We start from the raw sequence: 18,177 nt of genomic DNA on the forward strand, positions 1-18,177 counted from the left end.
GAATTTGTATGTGTGTTTTTATCATTTTATGGCTGTTTTTCAATCAGGATAGCTTGTGAAAATGGAAGACCAGAATTAGGATTTTATTGAATTAGCTGACCTGCAGACAGCTGAGACTGAAGAAGTCACTTGTATGAGCGATGAAAAGTTTCTCCACTGAAAACGTTATGTCCAGATGAACAGAATTAACATTTTTGGAATACTAGTTCAGATCAAAGAAATAATTGGCTCAACAGATCTTTGGTCAAGGAAAACAGGAACAACCCTGGAGTCAGTGACAAATAGTAAGATGTCCTGGCTTTGTGGAGGGCTTTTTTTTTTTTTTTAGAGAGTAACAAACTATTTTAAATAGAGATCAAATAGGTCAAATAGAGATCTTTTAAATCTTTTACTGCATTGTGCAAGAACTCCATGTGAGAAAGCATTTTCAAGTAAGGATCAAGTTAATGTGGGCCTACAGCGGTGTCAATTAATATGGGTATTTTCAGATGTTGCTTTATTGTACAGTCCCAACAACAAACCTGAATGCGCAAGTTGCAAGTTTTTTGGCATGATAAAAAACCTCTTGCAGGCAATGCTTCGATGGGTATTCAGAGTCAAAGCAACATCCACATGAATGCCAGAGCAGAACACTACATTGTAAAGATTTAATGTTCACTGGAGTACATATTATCACACAAGAACATACTCTGTTCTACACAATCCTAAAAAACAGCTTGCTTTGCAATTACTGTTAGGAGTTCACACATTTCAGTGGTGCGCACACTGATGCACACAAACACAGATGTCCTGTGAGGAAAACACAGTTTACTATTCATTACATTGTTGCCTTAAGTGGAATTTCCTCCCTGTGGCCTCTGATGCCTATATGACTGACTATAGTGAGGCTCCTTGTGCCACCATATTCCCATCCACTATTATAAAGGGAATAACCTGTAGCCAGTGGCACTGATAAAATTGTCTGAGTTGACATCAGAGTGATAAGTGAGAAGAAAGATGACAAAAAGAGAAACTGGGATTTTGTGGCTTTTGAGTGTTTCCAATATTCATTTTTTGCTCAGCGTCAGCATCACACCAAGCATGCAGGCAAAACTGATGGCAGCTTCTATAGCCTCTTCAGACTTCTTTAAATGCTACCGCAAGCCATCCAACACTTTCTCTCCGTTGCCTGTCACCTTTAGACACCTAGTGACAGGCAGAATTTAAACATTATGAACAAACTTCATCAGTTTATTAAGTGTACGCTAGGCAGGTCCTTTTAACATCCTTCAGGCTACAAGAAAACCATTTTAGGGTGTGGTAAAGTCATGGTTAGAAACTAGAAGATGTTCCCTTTAAGTATGAAAAATAGGTGAATAATACATATAAATGGGTAGCTGTGATGTAACTAGGACCCTTATGCTAAACAGGTCACTGGTGACCAGTGTTGGGTAAGTTACTTTAAAATAGTAACTTAGTTACATTACTAGTTACGTCTCTCAAAAGTAACTCAGTTACTTCAAGTTACTCGTTACTTTCAAAGTAACTAGTTACTAGGGAAAGTAACTTTGGTTTTACTCAGAATTCTCTTATTAATGTGTTGCTTCCGTAACTGGATATCCAGCCAGATTGCCAGTCTTCTAGCTTGCTTACATGCCACAAGTGCACTGTGCCACCTACCAATAGAAAGGAAAAGATAATGTGCATATTTCCACAAGAGAAATCCCACGCCTGGACCGCCATTGACTGCTGCCATGATTCTAGCCTACGTCACAGTGTCACGTGCGCCTTTTACATCCAACACAAAAACTGCAGTCGTGGTGCTTTCGATTGTACTCAGAACTCGGAAATTCTGCCTTCTGAATAGGAAGATGTAGGTAACAACAGATGAGCTGCATACAGGGCTGGACTGGGACAACAAAATCGTCCCGGACATTTTGACTAGAGACTGGCCCACCATTATAGGAAAAATCATAAAGCCTTTGAATAAAAACAAACACTGTTGTGACAGTGATGCACACTGTTCTGATGGTATATATGCATTAATCTATCAATCGTTTGTTGTAAGATTCAGATAATTCTTTTTTAAAAGCTAGACATTTTAAATGAGAATAAGAAAGAAAAGTATTTCTTTGTGCCCACCTCTCCCTGTTAATGCCCTACCTGGCCCCCCTGGCAAAACTTTGCTAGATCCGCACCTGCACAGTTACCAGCTGTCAGCTACCTAAAAAAGGATCCTGGGGTTATTTGTCTCTCAGAAACAGTTCATAACTTCCCTTCAACTCATTCATGTCAGCTAAAAGGTAAACCTGTTTCTCCATCACCTGTTCAGCTCTGATGATTCAGTAAGGACATCTCCTGGTTTCATCGTCATGTTTCCCTCTCATCAGATGTACAGTGGGGCAAAAAAGTATTTAGTCAGCCACCGATTGTGCAAGTTCCCCCACTTAAAATGATGACAGAGGTCAGTAATTTGCACCAGAGGTACACTTCAACTGTGAGAGACAGAATGTGAAAAAAAAATCCATGAATCCACATGGTAGGATTTGTAAAGAATTTATTCGTAAATCAGGGTGGAAAATAAGTATTTGGTCAATAACAAAAATACAACTCAATACTTTGTAACATAACCTTTGTTGGCAATAACAGAGGTCAAACGTTTACTATAGGTCTTTACCAGGTTTGCACACACAGTAGCTGGTATTTTGGCCCAGTCCTCCATGCAGATCTTCTCGAGAGCAGTGATGTTTTGGGGCTGTCGCCGAGCAACACGGACTTTCAACTCCCGCCACAGATTTTCTATGGGGTTGAGGTCTGGAGACTGGCTAGGCCACTCCAGGACTTTCAAATGCTTCTTACGGAGCCACTCCTTTGTTGCCCGGGCGGTGTGTTTTGGATCATTGTCATGTTGGAAGACCCAGCCTCGTTTCATCTTCAAAGTTCTCACTGATGGAAGGAGGTTTTGGCTCAAAATCTCACGATACATGGCCCCATTCATTCTGTCCTTAACACGCATCAGTCGTCCTGTCCCCTTGGCAGAAAAACAGCCCCATAGCATGATGTTTCCACCCCCATGCTTCACAGTAGGTATGGTGTTCTTGGGATGCAACTCAGTATTCTTCTTCCTCCAAACACGACGAGTTGAGTTTATACCAAAAAGTTCTACTTTGGTTTCATCTGACCACATGACATTCTCCCAATCCTCTGCTGTATCATCCATGTGCTCTCTGGCAAACTTCAGACGGGCCTGGACATGCACTGGCTTCAGCAGCGGAACACGTCTGGCACTGCGGGATTTGATTCCCTGCCGTTGTAGTGTGTTACTGATGGTGACCTTTGTTACTTTGGTCCCAGCTCTCTGCAGGTCATTCACCAGGTCCCCCCGTGTGGTTCTGGGATCTTTGCTCACCGTTCTCATGATCATTTTGACCCCACGGGATGAGATCTTGCGTGGAGCCCCAGATCGAGGGAGATTATCAGTGGTCTTGTATGTCTTCCATTTTCTGATAATTGCTCCCACAGTTGATTTTTTTCACACCAAGCTGCTTGCCTATTGTAGATTCACTCTTCCCAGTCTGGTGCAGGTCTACAATACTTTTCCTGGTGTCCTTCGAAAGCTCTTTGGTCTTGGCCATGGCGGCGTTTGGAGTCTGACTGTTTGAGGCTGTGGACAGGTGTCTTTTATACAGATGATGAGTTCAAACAGGTGCCATTCATACAGGTAACGAGTGGGGGACAGAAAAGCTTCTTACAGAAGACGTTACAGGTCTGTGAGAGCCAGAGATTTTCCTTGTTTGAGGTGACCAAATACTTATTTTCCACCCTGATTTACGAATAAATTCTTTACAAATCCTACCATGTGAATTCATGGATTTTTTTTTTTCACATTCTGTCTCTCACAGTTGAAGTGTACCTCTGGTGCAAATTACTGACCTCTGTCATCATTTTAAGTGGGGGAACTTGCACAATCGGTGGCTGACTAAATACTTTTTTGCCCCACTGTACAAACCCATATCATGACCAGCAGCTTTTTTGCAGCTGTGGCTCCAGCAAACATCAGCTGATACTAGAAATTAATATTAAATAAATTCTAACAACAGCTGATCAAGCTTAAACGTGCTGCTGTTGTTTAGCGCGACATCCGCTGGTTTCCTCTTTCGGCGCAAAGTGGGCGATAAATAAACAACAGAGAAAAGCCGATCAGCTGATCATTGATCAGTTTTCATGATTGAAGTAGAAACGGGAGAGGGAGGGGGAGAATGAAAGAAGAAGAGGCAGCTGTGCAGCAAAGACACAGAATAACTCCAGCTTTGTGCCTTTTTCATTGTAGCTGAATTACGGGACAAACTGTTCCTTTTCACCTCAATAAGAAACGCGTAATATTTTCTCTGAATACCAGACGGGACGGTTGGCAACTCTAATAACTTATGAACAAAATAAAGTTCAACATCATTAACTTCATAGCACCCACCCAGCTGTATAGAAACTCCGTCATGCTAGCTAGTACGCAGTACGGAAAAAGTCAGAATAACGAAAATAAACTCCACCTAAACTTGGTTTATATCTGACCCAGATAGACTGCAGGTCATAACTTCTTACCCGAAGTTCAGTTCACACTTGGACCGGCGGCCGCCTCGGGTCTCTTTTCCTTCTGCGTTCCCTTTCCTTCATCCACCTGCTGGCCTCCACCACTTGCTAATGTTACTGAATCTGTGGAACCTCCGCGATAGCCACCACATGAAGTAACGAGTAACGAGCCTATCTAAATCCCAGTAACGACTAACGCGTTCCTGATTTTGGCATAATAACTAGTTACCGTACTCGTTACCACAATAATAACGTAGTTACTGTAACGCGTTACTTAATAACGCGTTAGTCCCAACACTGCCGGTGACCTTAAACTGCTCTGCCTCTTAAAATGAAGGTAACTTTAATTTCCCCACTCCATCTATCCCTCTCCAACCCACTCTCCCCTTCTTTTTCATTTCCTGTTTATACTTCCATGCTGCTCGCTTGCTTGTCAACCAAAGTAACATTTCAAAGAGGCATCAGCCTAATTGCTTGCAAATGAGTAGACAGTTGTGGGGGGGTGGGGGGTGCACACATACACCCACAAACACACATTACTGAACATATAATAGCAGAATATATTTGTCTTTCACACCCGGCAGGAGATGAAGGCAAGGGGAGACGGTGCAGAAGTGAATTGGACTGGTCCCTGATGAGATGCTCAGTTCCGGACATTAGCAGTGGAGATAATTAGCTATCAGACAGAGTCCGTCATGGCTGCTGTGGCTTGTTTATGTCAGGAAGATAGGACTATGTGCAACTGTCTCTAAGTCTAGTGATTGAGGTCACATCAGAGGACAGAGGGAGAGTTCAAATTGTCTGTTAATATAAATTCTTACCAAGAACTTTTCAGCATATCCTCAGAGTTAAAGTTCCCTCAGCTAAAACATCTTTATCTTATATTTTAAATTTCTAAATTAATTTTCTATAATCTCTATATCTCTATATAAAATGTAATTTATATTTAAAGTTTCCTTTAAATCCTTTAAAAAGTAGATTCCTCCATGCTTTTGCCTGTATCTGGAAGATAACACACTACTACCATAGACGGTGGTGATACTGTATCTAGAAGCGATTTCCTAACCACCATTAACCTGTTAACGTCCACCAGTGGACTTTGCAATCAACTGGGATTTTGTCTCATCCAGGCAACTTACGGCATTTTCAGTATTATGGAAAGGTAAGTTGTAGTGCAGATGTATTTGAGAGCCGGTTACGTTCAAGATTAGAGATCAGCAGGTATCAAATTATCACCAACCAGTCCTCCGGAATATAGTGTCATCATTCCTGGAAGATCCCTCAGACCCTCGTTGTCCAGGAGGGTCTAAAGTCCTGGCGTTTATTTGATAAGCATCAGTGAGTAATCTAGATTCTTAGACACAACTTTATTCATTTCTTAGCATCTCAGCATTTCTCAGAAGTATAGATGGAAAGTTTCATTACAAGTTTCATCAATCTGCAGTAAACTAACACTACAAATTGTGGATGAATTTCAGAATAATATTCCTGAATGTAAAAATATGAACACTCTGAATATCTTGGCATTGACATGGAGTCATGTAAGGTTAAAACAAACTCAGCCCTAACCCTCACCTCGTTACTGTTGATCTCATGGATGTTAAGAGCCTGAAAGGGACATGGCTGAAAATCACTATTGGATGACTGTAATCTTCATGTTAGGGATGCACTGATACCGATACCGGTATCTGGTATCAATACCACATTTTCTAAAGTACTCGTACTCGTTAAAAGTCCCCCGATACCGAGGACCGATACCATGGTCTGAGACCTGTCTATGTTTGAGCGGCATGTAAGGGGTTAATCACAGGCCCTGAGTGCCCGCCCCGGCTGCAGCTCAGAGCGGGGAGAAAGCGAGGCGAGACATATCAGCTGTGTGGAATTATTTCAAAGTGAACGAAGACGCGAAAACAAAGGCGGACTGCAAATTGTGCTCAGCGAAATTGTCCAGAGGAGGCTCTAAAGGTAGCGCATTTAACACAAGCAATTTAATCAAGCACCTAAAATCCCAACACAACAACGAGTACAAAGAGTTTACCCACGCTTATTTGCCCACGCTTTTTAGCACAGAGGAGCATAGCTGATGCGATAGCAGTGGGACGGAAAATAGTTGGGCATTTTAAACATTCCACCTTAGCCTACTCCCGCCTTGAGGACATTCAGGGACAGCTCAACCAGCCAATAAAGAGACTGCAGCAGGATGTACAGATGCGCTGGAACAGCACGTATTACATACTCCAGTCCCTCATTGAGCAAAAGCGAGTGCACGAACTCCCTGGCTGTATCCCAATTCAGGGTCTGCAGCCTTAAAGTACGCAGCCTCAACGATCCTCAAGAGCCGCGTACTTAAAGACCGCTAAGGCCGGAAGTGCGAGGCTTGTGAAATGGGACGGTCTAGCCTCCGTTGCGCTGCCCAGGTTGCCTAGCAACCATGATATTAACAGCTGGAAACGTTTCATACAGCTTTATTTGACAGAAATGAAGGAGAAAATCATTTGTTCATTTGTTTGTTTGTTTCTACATGAGCTTTGATCATTCTCTGTAAGATTAAGGTCAGCTATTGAACGGCGTATATTTTAAAGTAAAGGCTTTAAAACCAAGTTTGTACAAACGTCATTAATGTCACATAACTTTGCCGACATGTGGCCAACAGTAATGTTTTAATGTTCTTCGTTATTAAACATTTGCACATAAATAAGTGACATAATATTCAGTACTTACTTAAAGTTTACTCTTCGGGCGACCCTGTCCACCGTTTTTTTCAGCAAAATTATCCACACCCACCGCCGTGCTATGCATTCTGGGATATGTTGGGTCACGAAGTCTACACCGCCACGTTCTTAAAATTCAGGGAAATGAAGGACGCATTTGAGGGCCGCATTTCGAGCAGCCTTCGAATTGGGACAGCCTTCGTCGCGTCGCGGTGACGTAATCGGCCTTGAAATGTGGCCTTTAAGGCTGCAGACCCTGAATTGGGATACAGCCCCTGACTATCTCACCGCTCACCAATGGGCTCTTATGGAGACGACTGTTGCCATCCTCGCCCCCTTTGAGGAACTAACTAAAAAAGTGAGCAGCTACGACGCACTAGCCTCTGATGTCATCCCAGCTGTGACTGTGCTAGTGAGACTTCTAAACAGAGAAACAGACAAACAAATTTAAAATTAAATTTTGTTTTTTTTATAATTATTTATTCTGTAATATGTTGCATAGAAAATGCTTTTCATTTTAAATAAATGTTCTTAATTCCAAACTGGTGCCTTGTTTGTTTATTTGTTGTTAAATTATAGGACTAAAGCTGTTACCTGCAAATTTAAATCATGTTTTTATTAAGTAATCAGTATCGGCGAGTACTGAAATGCAAGTACTCGTACTCGTTTCCAAAAAAGTGGTATCGGTGCATCCCTACTTCATGTCCTCACCCAGCACTGCATTATTGATAGGAATGATTCTGTCATGGAAATCACTGCATGGACTCAGGATCACTTCCAAAGTCATTTACCATGCCATCGACAAGTATGTGTTAAAGTTCCATCAAGCAAAGAAAAACCTATTGGTGAACATGATCCAGAAACATCACCATCTTCTCTGTGCCAAAGCTCATTTAAACGGGTTTGAGGCAAAGTGCAAACATTTCTGTGGTTCACAAGAATCAAAATGTAAAATTCGTTTTCAAATACAAGGATTTTCCTCCAAACTATGAGGGAGAGCAATCAGTTTGTTAGCAGTGTTCAGTTCAAAAGCCTCCATCACTGATGTTATGGGGATGCATTAGTGCCAATAGAACTGCCAGCTTGCACATCTGGAGGGCACATCAATGCTGAAAGGCATATACAGTTTTTAGAGCAATATGCTCCCATGCAGATCTTTTTGGGGAAAGGCTTGCGTATTTCAGCAAGATAATGACAAAGACCTAGACACGTTAAATGGACTGATTCTTATAAAGCACTTCAGCACTTGAAGTGCTTTATACAACTTGTTTCATTCATCCATGCTTTTTCTAAGTACTTTCTATCTAACATTCACACATATTCATAATCTGATGGATGCATCGGAGAGCAACTTGGGGTTAGTATCTTGCCCAAGGATATGTGGGGATCAAACCACCAACCTTCCAATCAGTGGATCTCCTCAGCTGCAGCCACTCCAGAATTGTTGATCTTTTAATTTCCAGAATCAGATGGATGTTAAATTCTCACCCCAACCAGTCGCAGCAGATGACCACCCCTCCCTGAGCCTGGTTCTGCCAGAGGTTTCTTCCTTTTAAAAGGGAGTTTCTCCTTCCCACTGTTGCCAAAGTGCTTGCTCATAGAGTGTTGTATGATTGATGGGTTTTTCTCTGTATGTATTATTGTAGGGTCTACCTTATAAAGCGCCTTGAGGCAACTGTTGTTGTGATTTGGCGCTGTAAATAAAATTGATTGAAATTGAATTGAATTAAATTGATGAGCAGATTGTGGAGAGTTTTTCAAGGAGTAGTCAAATAATTATGAGTATAAACAGCATCTATCTATAGAGGTAAAGTCCCATTAATCTTGGGAATGAGGTTCTTAACACCTAAATGCTATAAAGAGATACAATGGCCACCTTCATTTTCCCACCATGTTTTATTTATGTCCTACACTCTCATCTCTCGCTGTTCTTGCAGTGGTGTTACCTCAGAGCTGTTTGCAGCCTCCAACCCAGGAACCTCTGGTTTCATTATTTACAGCGCAGACATAAATTAATTATTTTCCTGAAGGAACCTCTGTTGCAGTCTGTACTTCTTAAAAATAATAATCAAATATTCATTTTACATCCTCATCAGTTGTAGGAATTGAGTATGTGAGTATTTATTACAAAGCGTGCTGCGGGGAAAAGCCTGTTCTAACGTTTGAGTCTAAGGTTTATTTTTCAACAGGATCTTGAGCTTTATTGTGAAAGGTTTATGTGGAAAATAAACAACCGGACACACGATGGTTTTACCGTCATTATTGCTAACGACAACGCATAAAAAATCCGTAGTGTGGTTATATAAAATATAAGAGAAAGAGAGAACTTTAAGAAATTAATATAGCCACTACAGTGACCATCAAAACGATGAAAAAATATTGCCGTAAACAGTTTATTTTGCGACACCATGAAACAAACGATAGCGTAAAATGAAACGATAGACTTTTTTATATCGTCATCCGATATATATCCTTATATCGAACAGCCCTAGTATGAAACCAATTACAGACTAGGGCATTGCCAAAGTTTTAGTGTCAAGAAGGTAGCTAAGTCCTGGCACTGGACAGCAATAGTTACGTCAAATATCTCATAACACAGAATTTTTTTACATGTTGATATGATGTTGATACATATGAGATATCACTGGCATATTTTAAGTATATGGAGCTCATGTCAGAGTGACTTGCTTAATGAAATGGGAAACTGGATTAATACATAAAATAGCACTGAACCTGGTAAATTACCAACAAATCTAGCTACAGTGATTTCACTCTTCTGAATGAAAGATGGTGCCGGTGAGGTCAGCTGCTGTCACGACTGCTCCGACCACTTTTTCTTTGTCTTTGTTTTTTAAGTTAGTTTTCAGCGTTTCTAAATCGGCAAAATCATCACCATTAGGTATGACAGTGACACTCTTGTTTCTATTGGTATACAATGTACTCACAATTAGAAGTTTTTAACTCCGGATCCGAGCTGGCCGAGTGAGATCTTGAGGGAGAACAAAGGGAAGCGGCAGCGGCCTAGAGGGAAGCGAGCCGGCGTCAGGAACAGGCTGAGAGCTCGTGCACACCGCACACCTCTGCCTGGCATCCTGCTCGCCAACGTCCAGTCACTGGAGAACAAGCTTGACGACCTCAGGGCCAGGGTAAAGTTCCAGAGAGACATTCAGGACTGCAATCTCCTCTGCTTCACCGAGACATGGCTGAACCCAGCGGTGCCGGACCACGCCATCCAGCCGGCCAAGTTCTTCTCGGTTCACCGCATGGACAGGACACGGGACGTTGTTCCTCTCACACGCTCCTGCACACCAAATATGGAACTACTGTCCATCATGTGTCGTTCTTTTTATCTACCTCGGGAATTTACATCGGTCATTATAAGTGCCGTTTATATTCCACCACAAGCGGACACGGTCACCGCCTTATGCGAGCTGCATGAGGCACTCACACAGCACCAGACACAACACCGGGACGCTGCGCTTATTGTGACGGGGGACTTTAATAGCGCCAACCTCAAACGCGCAGCGCCGAACTTTTATCAACACATCACCTGCCCCACCAGAGGTGTAAGGACACTGGACCACTGCTACACTACGGTCAAGGACGGCTACAAGGCACAATCCCGCCCTCCGTTTGGCAAATCTGATCATGCCACCATCTTCCTCATGCCAAAATACAAACAAAGGCTGAAACAGGAAGTTCCGGTTCAGAGGAAGGTCGCGTGCTGGACGGATCAATCGGTGGCCGCGTTACAGGACGCACTCGATGACGCAGACTGGGGCATGTTCAGAAACAGCTCCGATGATGATGTCAATGTGTTTACGGAAGCGGTTGTGGGATTCATCGGGAAACTAGCAGATGATACCGTGGAGACAAAGACTATCACAACGTTTCCCAACCAGAAGCCGTGGGTAGATATCCAACATCTCTTTATCTCAGTCGGTGATCCCCACATGCTTCAAAGAGTCAATCATTGTTCCTGTCCCGAAGAAACCCCACCCTGCTTCTCTCAATGACTATCGCCCTGTAGCCCTCACCTCAGTAGTGATGAAGTGCTTTGAACGCCTGGTCAGAGACTTCATCATTTCTTCACTACTAGACACACTGGACCCACTACAGTTCGCTTACCGTCCAAATCGTTCCACAGACGATGCCATCTCTCATCTCCTCCACACATCACTCACTCACTTGGACACTAGAAGGGGGAATTATGTTAAAATGCTCTTCATAGACTACAGCTCTGCATTTAACACCATAATTCCCTCCACACTCACCACCAAGCTGGAGCATCTGGGACTCAGCTCATCTATGTGTCAGTGGATCTCCAACTTCCTAACTGGCAGACCACAGGCAGTAAGGATGGGCGGACATGTCTCAGCCTCGACCACTCTCAGCACTGGCGCCCCCCAGGGGTGTGTTCTGAGCCCCCTGATGTACTCTTTGTACACATATGACTGTGTGGCCACTACCAGCTCCACCACCATCATCAAGTTTGCTGACGACACCGTCGTGGTGGGCCTGATCTCTGATAACAACGAGACGGCCTACCTGAAGGAGATTAGGAATCTGGAGAACTGGTGCCAGAGGAACAACCTCCTTCTAAACGTCAGTAAGACAAAGGAGCTGATAGTGGACTTCAGCACTAAGCAGGAGAGGAACTACCAGACCCCCGTCATCAACAAGTGCCCAGTGGAGAGAGTGGACAGCTTCAAATACTTCGGACTTCACATCACGCAGGACCTGTCATGGTCCTGTCACATCAACACCATGGTGAAAAAGGCCCGTCAGCGTCTCTACCACCTCAGACGCTTGAGAGACTTCCAACTGCCCTCCAAGGTGCTCAGGAACTTTTACTCGTGCACCATAGAGAGCGGGAAACATCTTAACCTGGTTCGGGAACAGCACCATGCAGGACAGACGAGCTCTACAGAGGGTTGTGCGGTCAGCTGAACGCACCATCCGCTCCGAGCTCCCTGACCTGCACTCAATCTACAGCAGGCGGTGCTGGACCAAGGCCAGGAAGATCGTGAAGGACCTCAGCCATCCCAACAATAGACTGTTCTCTCTGTTGAGGTCAGGAAAGAGATTCCGCTCCCTGAAGACCAACACAGAGAGACTGAGGAGGAGCTTCTTCCCGCAGGCGATACGGTCTCTCAATCACACCACCACACAATACTGACCCACACATATAGTTCTCACACACACACTGGACATTCTGGACATTGTTTTCACTTCATCACTTAAATCACTTTAAGCATATTTGCACTGCACAAGACATAATGTGGATTGCACAACACTGGTTAATACTTGTACAGCTGCTGTTATTGTGTGTGTGTATATATATATATATTTATTTATATTTCTTCATACATTCTTATATAGTTCTATATTGTGTATTTTGTTGTACAGTTATTTTATTTTCAACTTTAATTTATATATTTTATCTTATTCTTTCCCAGTTAAATTTACCCTTCATTCTAATTTGTGTTGTACAGTTATTTCATTTTTAACCTTAATTTATATTTTATTCCTTCCTAGTTAAATTTACCCTTTTTAATTTTTCATATTTATTTCCTATCTTATTCATAGCTTTTTCCTTTTTTGTTTTCTTTAGGTCACGAGCAGTTGTCCAAGCATTTCACTACATATCGTACTGTGTATCACTGTGTACGTGACAAATAAAATTTGAATTTGAATTTGAATTTGTTCATTGACTATATTCTAATAATAAGCAATTCATAATGACAATAAGAATTCTATTAATAATGTTGTTGTTACTAATGATAAGCTCAAGTTCTGAACTAAAATTACATTCACAAAATGAAACTCCAACATTTCAAACAAATTACAGTGAATATAAGAATCAAAGTTAAGCCTCGGGCTGAATACAAATCATATTTCATGGTGTTGCTGTGTGTTTGAAATAACTCACCGCCAGAACGGACAGAAGCCACTTCTCACTGCCTCTGCGCGCGCACACACACACACACACACACACACACACACACACACATATACACACACACACACAGCATCTTGTCTCTCTAAGCCTATGTCTTTCCAATGAGAGCCTTCTTCTGTCTCTGACACAGACACACACACACACACACAGGGAAGGGTTCTCGCTGACACATTTTTGCAGAAAAATCTAATTCATGTGCTCTCCGCCTGCAGTAAGCATAAAAAAATGTGGTATAAAAAATGTGCAGGTAGGTTAAAAACCGCAAAGGGCTTAAATTTAGGTCAAACTATGCTGTAAACAGATGCAGAGACTGCCCGTGGCTTTCAGTATGTGAGGAAGGATGACAATAAGCAGCGCTGCAGAGCAATGTTCATAAACTCTGTATTCATAGGCACCCGAGTGTGTTTTCACTCCAGTTATTTCAGCTCATTTTCATGCATTTTATTACCGTTTTTCTTATGTGGTAACTAAATATCGGTTCAGCTTTTGACATGCTACCTTTGATGTTCTGCACGTGGATAAATAATTTTTCATATACTTCATCATTCCCACAGAGCCTCTGTTGTTGACATTTGCAGACGGTATATGAGGCGCACAGATAAACTCAAAATGACTGTCCACAAGCACAAGCGGGCTGACACTCGGGTCAATACATGATTTATAAGCAGTCGGTATTTTGCATTGCTCCCCTGTGGACTTGCAGCACCGCCAGTCAAATGCAGGTTGCGTCATCCATAGGAATTGATTAATATTTGATCATGATGTTAAAAGCAGTGGTGAAATAGCTGCTTTTAGAGTCAGCATTGTGGTGAGTGCTGATTTAAGCATCTTGCAGCTTAATATACAAGCTGAGAACACTCAAATATTAAAACTTATATAAACAAGTAGCAGCCACCATTAATGCTGGGAAAAAGCTCCACAAATCAGCTATGTATGAATGAATAACTTTCTCTATCAATGTGGAGAAAAAATGACCATAGTGCAGGAGAACGTGATCTCCAGACTATATGTTTCCTGTTGTTCAACTGGGTACAAATTCAAATGTTTTCAGAATTTATATGTTACCCACCACTACCACGTATCACAGGAGCATCAACTGAAGCCAAAATGCACAGACTTCGCCCAGTTCTTCTAGGGTGGATACCAAAGTCAAATAAAAGACATAATTTGTCCACTATATCCAGGACTGCCCTGGGATCCTCTCCCAGTTTTACATGACTGAAACACATGAGAGCTTCCAGAAGACATTCTGCTTTCGATTTGGGGGATCAGTGACTCTCCTCTGATCCTGAATGAGTGAGTTATATACTCTTAAGGTAAGGCTAGATGGAGGAAGCAATTAGAAATAAGTGAATTGAAAACTTTGTCTTCAGCTCTGTCTTCAACATAAGAGCTAAATTCATTGACCAATAATTTTCTCCAACAGATTTTTCTGTAGAAGGAAAATGAGCACATCTTAATTCAGTCATCCGTCCATCCTCTTCCGCTTATCCAATTCAGGGTCGTGGGCTGGGCTGGAGCCTATCACAGCTGTGATAAGGCAAGAGGCAGGGTACACCCTGGAAAGACTGTCAGTCTGTCACAGGGCTAACACAGATGGGCCATTTAGAATAACCAGTTAACCTAACCCCTAACTGCAGTCCAAAGACTTTAGGGGGAAGCTGCAGTACCTGGAGAAAACCCAGACAGACAAACAAGAACATGCAAACTCAACACAGAAAGTCCCTAATGGACCTTCTTGCTCTGAGGGAACAGTGCTAATCACCACGCCACCATGCTTCCCCACATTATCTTAAATTCTGTGCAGTAGCAAAATTGGGATAACCATTGATTTTTCACCTTCAGCACTGGCTCTCAAAAGAAGTGCAACTTAACAGTGCAAGGACAAATGTGCAGTATTTCTGTAGTTTCGTCTTTCATCATAACTTTTCCGTTTGCTCCTCTTACAGAGGGAGAGACTGCGAAACATCGAGAGGATCTGCAACCTGCTGAGGAAGGTAAGCAGTGAACAACAATTTTCATTCATCTTGTGCAAGTCCTATACATGGTCAGAAACAAAGCAGATTGGAGACTGGTAGGGAAGTGCACAGAATAAGAGGGAAAGAAGAAATGCATCTTGTAGTGAAAATTCCGTTTTCAGGTGACATATGATACAATGTATCCAGAAAGCTTTCACAGCGCTTGACTTGTTCCACATTTTTTTCATGTAACAGCTTTATTCCAAAATGGAATCAGTTCATTTTCCCAAAAAAATCAACACACAATACCCCCTGGGATGATCTGATATCCTCGTGTTGGTGTTGTTCCCAGACCATCATGAAAATGTTGTTCCAGGTTCAACATTGCAAGTGACCAATCACATTGTTGTGACGTTATTCCTTTGCGCGCCAAGCCATTCGTGCATTTATGAAATTCCAATGTTGCAAGGACAATATTAATTCTGCTTACTGTTTATTAAAGGGTTACGGTTAGGGTTAGGGTCAGGGTCCGTTGATCGGTGGACAGAGGCGGTTTCATGCAGCTTAAGTACAGTTTTTTGTTTTACGCCAGTTTTTCCCGAAGTCGCAAAAGTATGACGTCACAGCATTCTGATTGGTTACTTGCAATGTTGATCCTGGAACAACATTTAGTATGATGATCTGGGAACAACACCAACATGAGGATATCAGATCAGCCATACCCCCTGATGACATATTGAAAAACCTTTGCTTGAAATTCTTACATATTTATTGAAAATAGAAAGCAAAAATAAATTGTGTACATAAGTATTCAAAGCCTTTGCCATGACACTCAAAACCAAGGGTGTCGAACTCCAGGCCTCGAGGGCCAGTGTCCTGCAGGTTTTACATATCACCCTGGATTGCAACACCTGAATCAAATAATTAGTTCATTACCAGGCCTCTGGAGAACTTCAAGACATGCTGAAGAGGTCATTTAGCAATTTGTATCAGCTGTGTTGGATCAAGGACACATCTAAAACCTGCAGGACACCGGCCCTTGAGGCCTGGAGTTTAACACCTGTGCTCTAAACTACGCTCAGGTACATCCTGTTTCCACCAATCATCTGTCAGATTTTTCTACAACTTCATGGATGTCCACATGTGATAAATTCAGCAGATTGGAATATATTTGGGAAGCCACACACCTGCCTATCTGTTGTCCCATAGTCGCCAGTGCCTGTCAGAGCATGTATATAATATATTTTTTGGTTTCCAGGGTTGTGCACCACTGTTTTACAGGTTTTAAATGAATTTTTCAATTTGAACAAGGATGCTTTGTTTATTATCTTTCCTCGCAATGTACTGAAATCAAATGGTAGACACACATTGAAAGGTTCTGCATTGTGTTTTGCAGAGCTGTGCTGTCTGTTTCAGGTTTTGTGTGCCTTGAGGGCTCAGTATGAGGTTGAGAGAACTCCTCCCAGCTTCAGTTTGGCATCTGTTTCTCCCTCCACCTCTCTGAAACGCAAACCACATACTGTTTGAACTTGTGCATGCAAGCGTGTGTTTGTGCATATGTTTGTGTCATGCTGGAGGTTCACTGGCTGAACAGCTGATCTTGATCATCATTGTTGTTAACTCCAGCACCCAGCTCCTGCACTAGTCCCCGGAGAGGACATTTTCCCCTACAGATCATATGCTGAGATGGATAAACACACTGACATACTTACACAGACATCCAGACATGCTGTGCTTGGAGCTGTGACATACTGTGCAGGTAACAGTGAAGGTTGCTGGACACCATAGGCTGTTTAAAAAAATGGATGTAGCTTGTGGAACTAAAAGGGATAGCAGGGGATTTATATGTTGCAGTTGCAAAAACAAGTGTAGTTGTATAGAATGACCTTAGTACAACACTTTTCCTTAGTCACTGTTATTTATTTATCCTGTTAAATAACTGCATATTTTATAAATTCCGATTGTCAAATTCAGTATTGTCAATTAATTTCCAGAAGGACAATAAACCAGTGGTATGCTGTATAGGGCAGGCTTATTCTATGGTTTAAAAGCCGCTACTGTTAAATCACACATTGTCCCTTTTTGTATATAAATATATAAATCTTAATCTTGCTAGGATTTTGTTATGATAGCATAGTAACAATAAAGACTGTTGAATCTTCAGTCTTAAGGTGGAAACTCTATAAAAGGGGTTGTTTTTAACTAAATCCAATGCCTACACTGCCATTAGTGACCTTGGTGCATGATAAAAAAGTCATGAATCATAGTATAAAGCCTTTAAAGGCCACAGAGGCCTAATACAAACAGAGATATCCACCTCAAAAAAGTGGTAAAATCCATAGATTAACAAATGTATTTAATCTGTCAATACATTAATCACCATTTTGTCTAACCATTATTCAGCATATGAGGTGACTGACGATTATGCACTGGCTAGTGAACTAAAGCAAAGAAAAGCAGCAGGAGAGGAAATTCCTGCCAAGTGCCTCAGGCGACAGCTTCTGATTTCATACATTCAGACAGAATCACACATTATGAGTTACACGCTTTTAGAAACTATATTTCACTGTCTTGCATACTGTGCCTGTCAGCATGATTGCCTAAGGTCCTGATGCATGAGGATCTGCTGCATTGTGGTGCTTTTTAAATCCTTTTTTGAGAGCTCTTCTTTCCCCTTCGAAAACTGTTCAGTTCACACCGACTGGCACGCTCACAGCATGTTGGTCCTGACTGATTTGGCTAAAAGCTTTGGCTGTATTTCTTTATGTTGGCATATGCACTTGGCAGTTTTCACTGCACACATTCACAAGCAGGCACATGGACACGTGCCATTTTTGTTCTCAATGGAGTGTGTTGTGTTTGATGGGTTTTGGATGACTGGAAACCCATGCAGATGACAATAGCTTGAGGGGATGTACTGTGTTCGTGTGTGTGTGTGTGTGTGTGTGTGTGTGTGTGTGTGTGTGTGTGTGTGTGTGTG

General features: G+C 42.1%; 1 protein-coding gene across 7 annotated transcripts in view; it reads left to right on the top strand.

Moving 5' to 3' along the window:
• Positions 1 to 18,177, top strand: part of cnih3 (cornichon family AMPA receptor auxiliary protein 3) — a 133,144-nt gene that overhangs the window by 36,586 nt on the left and 78,381 nt on the right. For all 7 annotated transcript variants that reach the window (XM_080289849.1, XM_026194025.2, XM_080289845.1 and 4 more), the window contains exon 3: positions 15,189 to 15,236. In XM_080289849.1, the coding sequence (XP_080145975.1) occupies positions 15,189 to 15,236 (48 nt within the window). The remainder of the gene's footprint in view (positions 1 to 15,188; positions 15,237 to 18,177) is intronic.

The sequence above is a fragment of the Astatotilapia calliptera genome, chromosome 15 (genome assembly GCF_964374335.1).
Source record: "Astatotilapia calliptera chromosome 15, fAstCal68.1, whole genome shotgun sequence".
Taxonomy (NCBI): domain Eukaryota; kingdom Metazoa; phylum Chordata; class Actinopteri; order Cichliformes; family Cichlidae; genus Astatotilapia; species Astatotilapia calliptera.